General features: G+C 38.8%; 1 protein-coding gene across 7 annotated transcripts in view; it reads right to left on the bottom strand.

Annotated features, from left to right (window-relative positions):
• The window catches only part of ankhd1 (ankyrin repeat and KH domain containing 1), a 40,480-nt gene extending 27,350 nt beyond the window's left edge, over positions 1-13,130 (bottom strand). For all 7 annotated transcript variants that reach the window (XM_019869892.1, XM_019869891.1, XM_019869890.1 and 4 more), the window contains exons 1-2: positions 12,682-13,130; positions 10,097-10,250 (exon numbers count right to left, since the gene is read on the bottom strand). In XM_019869892.1, the coding sequence (XP_019725451.1) occupies positions 10,097-10,250; positions 12,682-12,954 (427 nt within the window). In that variant the 5' untranslated portion in view covers positions 12,955-13,130. The remainder of the gene's footprint in view (positions 1-10,096; positions 10,251-12,681) is intronic.
• Between the last annotated feature and the right edge of the window lie 1,870 nt (positions 13,131-15,000).

Raw genomic sequence — 15,000 nt, forward strand, 5'->3', positions numbered from 1 at the left:
ACACACACACACACACACACACACACACACACACACTTGATTGGAAAAGACAATCTGGCCCAATGAGGGTACAATTAAACATTTGTAGCTCACGTGATCACCAAAGCTGCCCATCTGTGTTTGTCATAGGGTGCGCAATCTATCGATGACATCATTGATCAGCTCTGCCAAATAAGCCATTATAGCAAACAACTTCAGTCACTCTGGGGTCGTTCTGTGCTTGTGTATGTGAGCCCAAAAAGCTAATGTACAGTACTATTTTTAGCTTCTGTCTAGGGAGCGGAACGACCTGTGTGCCCTTGACCATCCAAACACAAAGAGCATTCATGTAGTTTTTCTTTTTGACAGGTAAAAAGTCTGAAAACCTTTTTCTGTCAAAAAAAAAAAAAAAAAACACTAGCTACAGTATTTTTATTTGATTTTAACAACTCTAATTCAAAAACACCTTAAATTACTTAGCGTAAATTACGTGAACTTCCAGTCACGCACATTCAGCCAATCCCAGATGCAACCAGGAGACAGTTGTGCTTGAAGAGACAGGGAAATTTGACAATGGACACACTACATTTTTGCTGAACCAAGGATATGAGATATACTGCGGTCATTCCGAATGTGAGTTGATCTTGTCTTCTGACGCGACCACATAAAAACACAAAACAGTTTGCATAGATATGGCTGAATCTTTAAGGCTACACCGCAGCCAAACGTCTTCGACAATGTCTTTACTGCATCGCTTCAACGCAAGCTAAGTGCAGACTGGACAAACAACGAAGGACAAAATAACCAAAAAGGAGCAGGCGTTGGCGACTGGGCATAGCCGATAAGATAAGATTATAATGTATGGACTTGTTTATAGCTGAACCACAAAGCAACAGTTTGGACAAATTAAAGCTCTGGCCACCTGAATGACTGGTGAGGTTTATCTGTTTGTTTTTCATTAGCGTCAGAGAAAGAGATGTTGTAAACATTCAAACATATTTCATGCTTATCAGCTGGGTTTTTTTCGGGGGTTTCAATTGTTCATTTTTCCAATGCATTATTGCTATGGCGGGGTTTGGGGGGTTCGCGTGTACAGTAAATAGTACAGTACAGTAAATAGTACTTTAGATATATTGCTCAGTCTTCTGATCAAACCAATAATTTTTTTTCCAAACCTGATTGCCCCTAAAAACCCCTGATCGTGTCGAGTCAAAAAATAAGGTATTCTTTTTAACATCAAATTTGTATAGAGTTTTAAATGTCCTAAGTATACAGTGTAACCTTTGTTCACAAACACACAGTTCAGAAACAATTGCCTTGAACACAATTTTTGAAGAAATACTGCTTTGGTTCACAAGTCTGGGCATGGATGCAAAAGGACCACTTATCGTTTTTGCTCGTGCCACTTCAACTTCTGATGTCACAGATTTTTTTTCCACACATTTTTTTGCTTTAATTTAGCTCTACGGATGATTTCAAATGAAGTGAAACAGCTATTCATTGTGTTATTAGTGGTATTTAGGGAGATTATTGGTATTTAGGGAAAGGTACTGTGATCGGTATGTCAGAAAAACTGATTGCATGGAGCTCATATTTTGCAGCCTGCAGTCAACGACAGACAAGATTGTGTTGTGCCCCCTCCCCCTTTCCGTCACATTGCACGTCACAGACAAAACCAGTAAATGAAATATATGAGTGCATTTTCTGTCTTATCAATTTGAAATAGGTTGTTTTATATAATGAAGGGATGGAAATGTGGATTTTTTTTTTATCTGATTCATCAATCACAAGAAAGAGTTGAAAGATTAATTTCTTATTAAAATAACGGTTACTGAGAAGCAGTGAAATTGAAAACTGTGTAGCAAATCTGTTTGATCAGTAAAAGAATCAGTAACAGAATCAGTACCGGACGATCGCACTCACGGATGATCAATATCGGAGTTTGCAGCGTAAAACCCTCAAAGGAAAACCCCTACTAATTGTCGTACTGTTGAAATGCAGGAAAGAATAGTGAAACATGGAAATCGTGTTTTTTAACTCCCTGGGCAGTACAATACACCACCTGTACTATTGTGATCAGAGTAATAAATTTGGGTAGAGGTGTTCTCAATACCAAAAGAAAATCTAAACACACATAAAGAGACACTTAAAAAAAAAACCTGGATCCTCAATGGATGCAGGAAGAAGCCTGGAGCCTCCCACAGCTCTCACACTACGGAAGGAGGAGCGATTAGCTAGCGGTCTCAAGGAGGCAGCACCTGTCCCAGCCAGCGAGTGTTAACCATGCTAAAAGTGGACAAAGTCCTCCAGGGGTGGAACTTTGGCCACAGTACGAGAGCTCTCTGACATTCGTGATAGCAAGGCTTCGTGGTACAACGTGTCCCTGTAAATCCCCTTGTCTTTCGTGCATTTTAAGTTTCTGGTTTTCACTCTGAGAGACTCCACAGTCTTGTTTACGTTCACCGTGGATACTCCTCCTGTCGCAAAATGGCCACCAAATCCCATAATGCAACAAAGTTCCCAAAACATAAAGTACTGTATGAAGGAAGGTGAAGGCGTTGAACGGTAATTTTATTTATTGATAGCAAAGGTTATTATCACTTATTTCGATACTGTGCTGTATTTGTTTTAACAATACACCAGCAGAAATAAGATAACTATAACTTTGTTCTGGAGTTGGAATCGATTAATTGCATTTCCATTTATCTCAATGGAAAACCTGACCTTTTTGGCATAAAAAAAGGATTATTTGAATTAATGGACCAAGGTTCGACTGAAACCGCTATTTTGCACGACATTGAAAAAAAAGTGATATGCGATTTGGATGATGGATATTCCAGTATCGATATTGTGATATTGAATGGACCTAAAGTAATGACAATACGTTGGTTCATGTTAGTAATGCCCCCAATACTTTTCACCTCTTGGATGGAGATACACAGTCATATCTGACTGATCCTAGTCCAAAGCACACAATTCCATATAAAATTTACTGTACATCTCTCTGATATGCATACTGCACTGGCCAATATCATGGTGACAATATTTGTTCGATAAATTATGCAGCCCCACTGTGTACCAACTTAAAATGGTCACAAATTGGGCAGTATTGACACCTTTAACCAGGTTGCTAAATATATTGCGCTGGGCGATAGAGGGCAACCTACCACTAATTGGATGCTATACAACATCGTTTGTTAATTCAAGGGTCTTCAACATTACACTTAACATTAGGTTACTGAACAACTTTGTATACTCGCGGTACAGCTAATAAGGGCTGCAACTTTGATTACAGCCTCATTCACCATGAAAGTTAGTTGAGCATTTCAAGAGAATCTATTTTTAACATTATTATGAGGATATTTCTAGACTTTAAATCATACTGTGTATAGTTTAACGTCTGTTTTGTATTATTTGACATTTTTCACATTTCAGGCAGCACATCTATTAAACACAGGTGTCAAACTCAAGGCCTGGTGGCCAGATCCTGCCCGCCACGTCACTTAATGTGGCCCGCGAAACCAAATCAAACATGTCAACTTCTGATGATGATTGCTAAAATCTGTACCAAGATTTCAACTTCTCATGTAATAAATAAGCGATATTGTTCAGCATTTTCTTGTTACCAAACCCCTTATTACACGAACTTAATCGTTCAATGAACCATTATTTTTGACTTCTTTATACGTTTTCACAGTCTTAACGGCCCTCCAGGGGAAACGGTCACTACAATGTGGCCCGCGACAAAAATTAGTTTGACACCCCTGTATTACAACCGACAGACTGTAACATTACCAGGCAAATGAAGTCTTAATTCTGGTTTAATGTCCGAAGAAACAGATTTGATCAAATGGGAAATCAAGTAGAGGGGATTCTGAAACAGATTATTTTTTTTAAGATGCTATGTTTGTGGAAAGAACTCTGCCACCAGCTTATTCCATGGCAAATGTGCAAATTACAAACAGCTCTGTTGATCTATCACCAGCTGTTAAAACGTCACTGACAATTTGCTGCCTTGTTGACTGGTATGATGCAAAAATGTTAATATGTACAACACCGCTTCTAAAATTGTATCCGGTTAAAAGCAGGTCCATCAATGTTTCAGCCAAGTGGTAAAATATATTAACAACATAATGAGTAGCCACATCCTCAGCATGAACAGATGCATAATCACTTGTCAATTTTTTTTCTTTTTGTGTTTAATTCAAGGGTCTTCAACATTACACTTAACATTAGGTTACTGAACAACTTTGTATACTCGCGGTACAGCTAATAAGGGCTGCAACTTTGATTACAGCCTCATTCACCATGAAAGTTAGTTGAGCATTTCAAGAGAATCTATTTTTAACATTATTATGAGGATATTTCTAGACTTTAAATCATACTGTGTATAGTTTAACGTCTGTTTTGTATTATTTGACATTTTTCACATTTCAGGCAGCACATCTATTAAACACAGGTGTCAAACTCAAGGCCTGGTGGCCAGATCCTGCCCGCCACGTCACTTAATGTGGCCCGCGAAACCAAATCAAACATGTCAACTTCTGATGATGATTGCTAAAATCTGTACCAAGATTTCAACTTCTCATGTAATAAATAAGCGATATTGTTCAGCATTTTCTTGTTACCAAACCCCTTATTACACGAACTTAATCGTTCAATGAACCATTATTTTTGACTTCTTTATACGTTTTCACAGTCTTAACGGCCCTCCAGGGGAAACGGTCACTACAATGTGGCCCGCGACAAAAATTAGTTTGACACCCCTGTATTACAACCGACAGACTGTAACATTACCAGGCAAATGAAGTCTTAATTCTGGTTTAATGTCCGAAGAAACAGATTTGATCAAATGGGAAATCAAGTAGAGGGGATTCTGAAACAGATTATTTTTTTTAAGATGCTATGTTTGTGGAAAGAACTCTGCCACCAGCTTATTCCATGGCAAATGTGCAAATTACAAACAGCTCTGTTGATCTATCACCAGCTGTTAAAACGTCACTGACAATTTGCTGCCTTGTTGACTGGTATGATGCAAAAATGTTAATATGTACAACACCGCTTCTAAAATTGTATCCGGTTAAAAGCAGGTCCATCAATGTTTCAGCCAAGTGGTAAAATATATTAACAACATAATGAGTAGCCACATCCTCAGCATGAACAGATGCATAATCACTTGTCAATTTTTTTTCTTTTTGTGTTTTTTTTTAATACAAAGACCAATAGCTAAGTGTCTGTTTCTCTATGTCTATGTAGATTTGTCATGACATTCTCACTAATTTGTTGTGTTCAGTGGTGGATGCATGGTCACAGCACACTCGGGCTGTCACCATCAAATATTTTCTGAATCACTTATTCTATTAACTATTCTGTTGATAAATTGAAAAATTGGACAGAAATTTTATCTTGCACTAAAGTGTCTACGAGTCTGGTTCTCTAGGTTGGACTCATAGGCCAAATCCGCACTTGATGTTCGTTTACCTTTTGACAGATGGGTTACTAATTGTACTTATGCCAAAAAAACATCCAAGTTTATCATGAGAGTAAACAAAGCGCTTTGCCAAGCCGCAAATTCACTTTTTTTTTTTTTTAAAGATACCAACATGCTCACGGCACCGCAGCATCAACCTTTAGTTTAATCAAACATACTTTAACCGGCAGGATCCCTCGCTGTACGCTGTTGAACGGCAGCACCCAGGGTGTTCTTCCAACCTACAATTTTGTGAACCGCTTATCCTTTTGAGCCAATTTTAAATGGCAGTAGTTATTTTGCCATGGCAACTCTCCTGCTACCGTTATGTTACCATGAGCGGCTGTAACTGGTCAATCACCAGAGTGAGGAATTCTTGCCCTGCCGTAAATCTGCTATTTTACCGTGACTACAGTAGGTTGGTCGCACAGCTGAACAATTACCATGTATCTTATATTGTGCAGGCTACCGTGTTACAGTTCAACTGGGTTCCAGATTAACTGGCTGCCAATTCAGGCTGTGGCCGTTAGGGCAATGTCAGTAATTTTGTGCTTCCTGTCTGCAGATTCATCACAAGCTACATTGAAATTGTTCAATTGGATCACTGTTCAATTTCTCAAAAAAAAAAAAAAAAAGCATGCAACAAAGCAGCTTGTTTACTGGCTGCAAGAAATTGTAAACACTAAAAAATAAGATACAGAGCAGTATTTGAATATGTGACGTGAAGGAATAAAGTACACTTTGTTCAACATTGGGCTGAGAGTAGGACAACTTCCTTTTTCTTAAACCCATTTATTTCAACCAACAGTGCCGAGAACAACACCACCTAGAAGAGTCAAAAAATGTATCAACTGGTTCATGGCCCAAATATGAAGGTTCATTTTCCCATCAGTGAATAACAGAAAAAAGAGGTACATCATTATCGTAATATAAAATAGTTATTTTTTACATATCACCCAGCACTACTTCTATGTGGTATAAAATCGAACTGAATATTCAACGTTTTAAATTTTATGAGTCCTTTGTTTCTGTCAAGGCATTCCTTATGGAAAGATTTAACCTGACAATGGGAAAATGAGCACAGCACGGTAAAAAAGATCAATGACTATGTTTACAAGCCGTCAATATTCGGGTTAAAGTAAAAATTCCAACTTCTGAAACATTCAGAAGAACCTCTTTAGATGCGTGATCAGACAGGGTTACTTCTGTATACATGGTAATTGCGATCAACTGGAATATCCAGTTAACAAGCGACGTTCGGGTCACGTTGTAAGGCAAATAAACGTCAGTCCTGCTTCTAACGTTCTATCGTCATAAGACATTATATTCACCGCACTCTATGAGCACTGTTTCCTCCTCGCTCTAAAAGTATGATTCTGTGCTGCGTCTGAGTTTCTCCGTGGTCGTTTACCTCTGCTTGTGTATTTCCGGCAGGTTGCACACTGTCCCTACAAGAAGTTCCTGTATTCAAAAGACCAAAGTCCCTTGCAGATAGACCGTGAGCGGAACACAAACGAATTGATGTATTACGCTACACTTTTATATGACCAACTGTTCAGGTTAGTAAAGAGGTGAACTCGGGGTTTTATGGTGGTTTAAAAAAAAACAAAACAAAACACAAAAAGATCGTACTTGGGTTTTTGCGGGTGTTTATGTGAATATTGCCAACACTCAGCTTTTGAAACAGTTAAAGTTGAATCCTGACAAATATTTCATGTTGTTTTAGAGGTAAAAATCGTGACCAACATCATCAAATAGAATTTGGACGGCAATCGTGGAAAATTTAACAGTGGCCCATGGCCACTACCTGACTGGCTCCTGTCAGCTCAAGTTCACGGACACTGGCCTGACTGGGCTAGTACAAATTTCTCAAATACAAAGAAACCGAAATCTGATCTGTTTTTTAAAATTATTTAATACTCTGTATTTTGAGTTTCATCCCCCTGTCTGATCAATCATTGACTTCGTTTACAGATAGTCATTGACTAAAAACTTCTTGAATTGATATAATAATCAACCTATCACAAGTCATAAAAGGGATGCAGATATAAAATGACTCACGTGACCATGTAAATATATCTGGAACTATCGGCAAACTTTTTGCCAGATATGTCACAAATGTCTAGGGCAGGGGTGCCCATTACATCGATCGCGATCGACCAGTAGATAAAGGACTGGTCCCAAGTCGATCCCGAGGTGGAGAGGAGAAAAAAAAAAAACATTTGTCTCTGTGCATGTTAGTAATATATTTTTTTTTGTTCATGCACACGGCACCCTAATCATTCTATCAGTCTCATTTTCACAAAAAGTATTTTAAAAATAAAATAAAATAAAGCAGGTCATCTTTAACCTACGGTGACGTGTGACTGCGTCACCGGAGGTTGTTAACACTGAGCAGTCCGCAGTTGCAGCTTGTGATCAGAATTGTTGCGCTAGGTCTTTTATAGTTATCATTAATCTCATTCAGAGTTTGTTTTGTACAATTCACCGTGGGGACGGGCAAAGAATGGGAATCTGGAGGGCCGAGAGAAGTGTGAGCTACGATCGTTAACAGGCTGCCTAAGTGCGTCGCATGCCTCAGCGTCAGGCTATTGCTCATCATGGCATGCGTATGTACGTGCGCCTGCGCGCGGTAACGGGTCAATCTCGGGAGGTTGGTTGATCGAAAAGAAGATCTTCGGTCAAAAAAGTTCGGGCACCCCTGGTCGAGGGATGTCCCAATACACCTTTTTCCACCTCTGATCTGATACCGGTCCAATATCAGCAGGAATGTTACATCCTTTTATTTTATTTTTGTATTAAATGTTCTCAGAGACTTGATCAAGTGTTACTATTCAAAAAAAAAAAAAAAAGGCAGGTATGAGAAAATATGACCCATGAATTCCAAACATCTAGGTCAGCTATCTCGTTACCTCTGTGTCAAGCGTTCCAGACGCATAATTTTCCCACCAGATGCACAGTTCCAAATAATGCGCGTTTTTGGGATGCAAGGAAATTTCTCAGTGAAAAAAAAAAAAAAAAAAACCACGGTAAATGTTTTTTTTCCAGCAACAATCGCAGTTTCACAATCGCCGCCATTGTTGTTTTGATTTCGCGTTAAGTAATCTTGCGTGACAAGATTTACGTTCTCGCGAGACGAGATTGGCGAGATCGGCCTTCACCTCGTGGAAAGCAGACGATTGCCAAGTTGTGTAACGTTAAAACAAGTGTTGCGAAAGTTTATTGCGGAGATATAAACTCAAAGACTGAACCATGGGATGAAATAAGAACCTATTTCTCAGCAAATCTTGTATGCCTGAATTATTTGCATTTTTGCAGCATTTGTTTATTAGAAATAAACCTATTATCAATGTACATTGTTGTTGTTTGTGTTATTATCATATGCAATTGAATAAGTAGACCAATTAAGAATTCGAAATTTGGGACTCTAAATGCATAATGGGACTCATACAGGGCTCAAATTGTAAAATTATCACTGTTAGGTTACATAAATTCAACCTCAAACATGAGACTGTCGTTCACTTTAATAAAATAAATACAAAATCAATTTAAGGACACCTGAGAAATACCTCTAATAAAATCAATAAGGACAAATTACATTCTTTGAGGTGCAAAATAACGACTCAAGTTTACTTCAGTATATTCAGCATCATTTTTTATGCATTCTGCTTGTTTATGGGTGCTAATATCGTATATTTGGGATGTAAGCAGATATAATCCAATACTTTTTGGGAGGGCTGATATCAAAACTATATCAATATCAGAACAGGACACCCCTACAAATTACTAATTAACCCTTTCATGCACCCGATGAAACTTGATAACATAAGCTGTCCACTCTAGTAACCGCTGTCCCTGAAAGGGTTAATATAATACATTTTTGGGGTTGAGAAATGTTTTATGCCCACAACACACAAATTCAAAATTACCAAAACCTAGGACTGTACACTTGACCTCGGTCCATATGATGGTCGCAACAGTTATTGAAGGTTTCATTTTTTTAATGCTTGTGACCATAAAATGCTATTCAGATTTCAGTATTTTGGAGTGCATTTAGAAATATTGTATCTGAAGTGATGATCTAATGAAGAATTTACTCCTCCCCATTAAACACAAAACGTATTATTTCTATTTTAAAATAATGTAGGGTGCAACCTCACATGCAGCAACTCGTCTAAGAGAACTAGGCCTTGGATACGATTAGCCAGTATTTGTTCACACGGGTCCTTTGCATGCGTTGTAGGCTCAAGTGTGTTGCAGGGTTAATCTGCCTCATAATGTTCATAAGCCTAAATGAGGTCAGGGCACTCAGGCCTAATGGCTTATTCTCTGACTGTTTTACACCTTGATGAGAACCATTGAACTCTATTTCCCAAATCACATGGAAACTTTCTGTTGATGTTGTACTTGCAGAACCAGCATGGGGCTCTTTTTTTTTTTTTTTTTTTGCAATTTCACCCCGAGGTATTTAACAAACAAAAGCTGCTTGTTTAGATTGGAAATTAGATATAGGGGAAGAAAAAGAAAACCCCAGTCCTAGAAATGAAGGGTAAATAGCTTTTTGGACTTCGGCATTCGGCCACTGGAGTGGTGGTCAACAACAAATTAACATGTGAATTTGGGTAAATGAGAATAATGCAATTGTACCTGCAGCTTCCAGTAGCGCTTCAAGTCGGGCCTGTGTCTCTGGATCAACAGTCCTCAAATCGACTCCGTCTGTTGCACTGGACAAAAGTAACTCTGATGCTGTCTTCATGATGGGGTTATCGAGATCTTCCTGGTCCAAAATGAACGACTCCACCTGGAAAACACAGAACAGCACATAGGATGGTCAAGTAGTTCTCTAAATCGACAACTTGGCATCCAACAAGAAGCATTCGAATTGTAATGAAAATGTGGAAACCTAAGTGTGAAGGGACACACCTGGCCCATTGTACAGAGACAAAATGTAAGAAATCATGACATGATACAACTTGACAATCTAAAAGTGCAGGCCTGCTGCACTCTGTTGTTTATGGGGGGATACAACACTCATACACGTGGAGAGGTTCAGCTGAGAACAGTACAGCAGCTCAACTTCCTATAGCATGGCTGTGTTGGTTCGCGTGGCATAAATCTTCCAACATTCAAATAACTAAATTAATGATTCAAACCAAATAGCCCACACACAGTATTGTTATTTGTCATGTTTCAATGTGTGTTTTAAGTTACAGACCACGTAACGCTTTCACTTTAAAAGCTGGTTTCCTACTTTGAAAAGAGTCTGTGTTATTGCTTCTTATGATACCAATCAACGTCAATCTTGCCTTCAAAGTAAAACATGGGCGGTTCCAAATACTCGTCACATATTCTGGTATATTTCAGGCAAACGTTTATTATGATAGTTTAGTTGTACAGTATTTACTAAAGACACAATTCACTCTCCTGATTAAAACAATAGGGGACAGTGTTTTGAGTTGTATCTGTAGGGGAATCCTATCTGCTTCAAGGCATTCTGATGTGCATCAACAATGTCTCCATTTTGAGAAAGAAAATGCTGTATACTTGTTTCCCTGAGTTGAAATTAACTTTTAAAACAAACGATTTATCCAACATGGAAAATGGGACTATCTGTGACAGGCATAAATAGCAAAACAAAGTAGAAATTGACAACGTGTTTAATGAAAGCTATTTGCGAGTGAAAACGTTTGCATTTGGCAACATGGAGGAATTCGGCCACAGGACCAAAGAGCGCTACGACTCACAGGAGATGTTGTTCTATGAAGGCTTTAAAATCAACAATTGACATCAGTCTTCATCACTATTGAACTACAGTTCCCAGAGTGTTGGTATCCAGAGAGCTGGAAGGGCCTGGAATGGCATCTGTTTAATCCTGGGGCTCAGATTTTAGCTACTAACCACATCAGTGAAATCTCGGCTGCAGTAAAACACCACAACAAACGTTCCCTTTTAGGCTTACATAGTAGTCTGTTTAAGTAAAGGCACATAACTGTGATCCTTTATTTCCCTCACAAGAATTAATAGTCTATCTATACAAATATTTGTTATCAGCTGACAACAATCTAGCTGTCACAGCTGTTGTCCCATTTGGTCACCTATGTTGCAAGTTTGTAAAAACAAATGCAGTTTTGCAGAAGAGTTAATAACTGTGTATTTCCAGCTAATGAAAGGTACATTGAATGCATTCAAGATCAGTCATTGTAATGTTACCAAGAAAAATGGACTGGAACAAAACAAAGAGGTTTCAAATGAAATATTTACCATCTAATAGTCGAGCAAGGTCCGTTCTTGTGTCAGTCGCTGACATATCATGTGATAATATGAATTGTGTTGAGAATGGCAAGTGATATAATTATTTAAGTTAAATACAATTTTGTACAAGAGCAAGAGGTATATGAATATTTTGCAGTAAATTGTTACAAGGCCTAGTAAAATTTGATTTGCGCTCCCGATTTCATATAATGTTGTGATGTGACAATGTTAAGGCAGTGGGGTGTTCACTGAGGATGGGGAAATACAATCACACCTGTCCCGCTGTGACTGCCACCACATGGGAAGTTGGGAGACTGATCGACGTAAACTCAATTAATTCAGAATCATGCTTACGAAAACCTAGCTGGCATCATATCGGTAGAGATATAACATCGACGAGACAAGAGAAATTTGCTTATCTGACATGACCAGCTGTCGAAAATTCGAACTGTTTCGCAATTAAAACATTACACGGGTAACAGTCCCTCGCAGAGTTAGCCGTGGGACGAGCAGGGCTCCGTTAACGTGAAAAGCACGGTTACAGCAATAGTTTCTTTGGTTGGTTCACAGGCACCTTCTATTTGCGGTGGTTGGAAAACCAAATGAAGAGCAAACTTGTGATGAGTGTTGAGACGACAGCCTCGAACGAGGCCGTCGTCGCTTCCACCCCAACTAGGCCGCAGTGAAAGCCTTAGCTGCATAAATAAAACATTTGAGCCGGTGAGCGCGAATTAATGTCAGCATATTATCAACATAACCTATATATAAGGATCCCTCAACAACTCGCGGGGAAATATGCGCGCTTTGTTAAAATGTGGAGTTTATTTTACAATAATTCTAGCGGCCTGGGAGGTGGTGGCTAGCACCTGCGAGCTAACGTTAGCTAGCCAGTTCGCGTAGCAGGAGGAAGAAGAATGTAGCCTTGCGTTCTGCCAAGGCTTAGCTAACTAGTTTAGCTTAGCTTATTTGAGCTTAGCTACCTCTGAAACCTCGTCTTCGTCGCTGCCGGATCCCGGACCCGATGAGAGGACGGCCGCGGCCGCCAGTTTGAAATCCAGTCTTTCTGCGGGGGGCCCACCAGGTTCACCGTACAAGCGTACTTTCTTCCCACCCACGCCAATGCCCCCTAGCCCGACTCCTCCTGGTGTCGCTCCTACCCCCATCCCTGCCACTGGGGAGCGAGGAGTCACCGAGTCAATCTCGTCCTCGAAGCCGTCCGTCAGCATTGCCGTCCCGGCTACTGCATCCTGCATACTTATTTTCACGATACTTGGGTTAACGAACGAGTTGTCGACTTAACCAGCCGCCCAGGCTCTTTCTTTGAGGCTATTTGCGTTGTTTTACTTCAGGGAATCCAGAAACTCTCCCGAAGCTATGGTTGAGGAGGTTCTCTTTCCCCCAGCCATTAACTTTCTAACAACCTAACACGATACGCACTGTTTCTGAGAAAGGCCGCCCATGGTGAGAATTTTCGCAATCCCATTGGTCGGAACTGAATGGTCCATGTTTTTGATTCGCTATAACTAACGCTTGTCAAATAGGAGACTATAACGTCAAGTTAGGTTTACCAATATCACGAGGCTGAATAACGAACGTCAAGAAATGACATGGAAGGCCAACTTAAACTGGTAGCTAGCTTTACCACTTCATGTAAACTCTCGTCGGGACGTCACATTCATGTTAAGGACAACAATGAGGCCACACTTGGACATCTCTTAATTGTATTTTTTCAGTTCATCTGATTGTGAATGTCAATATATAAAAACAGCAGAAATGGCCATACGTGCAACTTTAATGTTTTTGTGGCCACACATTCAAATTGAAATCAACATTACTGCAGTAGTGAATTGTACGTGGGGAAACTAAATGGAAACCGTACAATCGCTGTTCAGTGTACAATCAACTTTTTAAGTTAACAGTATACACTGGCATCGGGCACATTAATACATTTGAGTAAAGTGTGTTTATCCCTAAACATTTTAATCACCACAATTTCTTCCAAATAATTACTTGACTGAAAGCTTAAATTTTAAATATCCAGTTTTGTAATGAACTGCATTGGGACGAAACACAATAAAAAATGTACACTGCTTAATGTAGCAATAGACCCACCAAGCCGATTTTCGGGGCAGAGAATCAACAATTTGGAGCATATCGGCAGCTGCCTTTTTATTTAATCTCACACCAAATAAGTCATCAATTTAAAACTCAGTTATTTTGGCCCTGAATCGGCAGAGTGCATCTCTCTGTTTGGTGTGAAGCCTCTTCTGCATTGTTCAGTGACCCAAATATGTATGTTTAAGATTGACATTAATGCTTAGAGTGCATTATTAGTGTGTTGCAACCAAATTATACGAATTTACTTGCTTACTCTGTTTCTGTATGGCTGACAGAGGGGTTTTCGGGTTTGAATTATTATCTCAATGTCCATCCTCTCATATGGCCAATAAGATACAACTTTTACAAGTATGTCTTTAACATTTATATGAATCTTTAGAGCAGGGGTGTCAAACTCATTATTGTTATGGGCCACGTAGTTACGGTTTGCCTTGGAGGGCCATTATGACTGTGAATTTTGTGAAACCAAATGTTGAACCACCTCCACATATTACATACACAGCGAGCAACAAATAGATGGATAACTAGTTTTGACGTCAGAAGTCCAGATTAATGGATTGTTTAAACATTGTAATTATCACATACTGTATATGAAAATGTGAAATATTGGTTCAGACTTTAGCAAGCAGCATGGAAGGTGACATGCTTGAATTGGTTACGCGGACCACATAAAATGATGGTGACTGATAAAAAATATTGTGATTCAATTAATTAGAAAGGTATGTTTTTTTCTGTTGAATGCAGTACAGGCAACATAGCACTTTTATTTACTCGTTTTTATTATTCAGTGTTATAGTCACCTGTTACCTTTTTTTTTTAACTTGTGCTGTATGTACCTATATTTTATGCTATGAATGGTATTTTCCTTCTGGATGGTTGCATGTTATTGTTTATCTTTAATCATTCAATATATTTTCTTATTTTGAATAAGTTAAAAAAAATCTATATTTATCAGTATCACATGATGTTAAATACTTTGTGATGCATTTTTCAGCTGTGTCGCAAAGCCTGTATTATTTTCAAATTATTTTGAACAAAGACTAAAACTCATTGAGTGGTTTTATTTTTAGCTTTTGCTAGTTTATTTTAAAATGAATCCTAAATCAGAGTGAGTTGTTTGTGTTTTAATATGAATTTAAAGTGTCTATTGCATAATCCCTGTTCTTCCTTTCGTCAGAAAA

This window comes from Hippocampus comes, unplaced genomic scaffold (assembly GCF_001891065.2).
Source record: "Hippocampus comes isolate QL1 unplaced genomic scaffold, H_comes_QL1_v1.1 scaffold9, whole genome shotgun sequence".
NCBI classification, from domain to species: domain Eukaryota; kingdom Metazoa; phylum Chordata; class Actinopteri; order Syngnathiformes; family Syngnathidae; genus Hippocampus; species Hippocampus comes.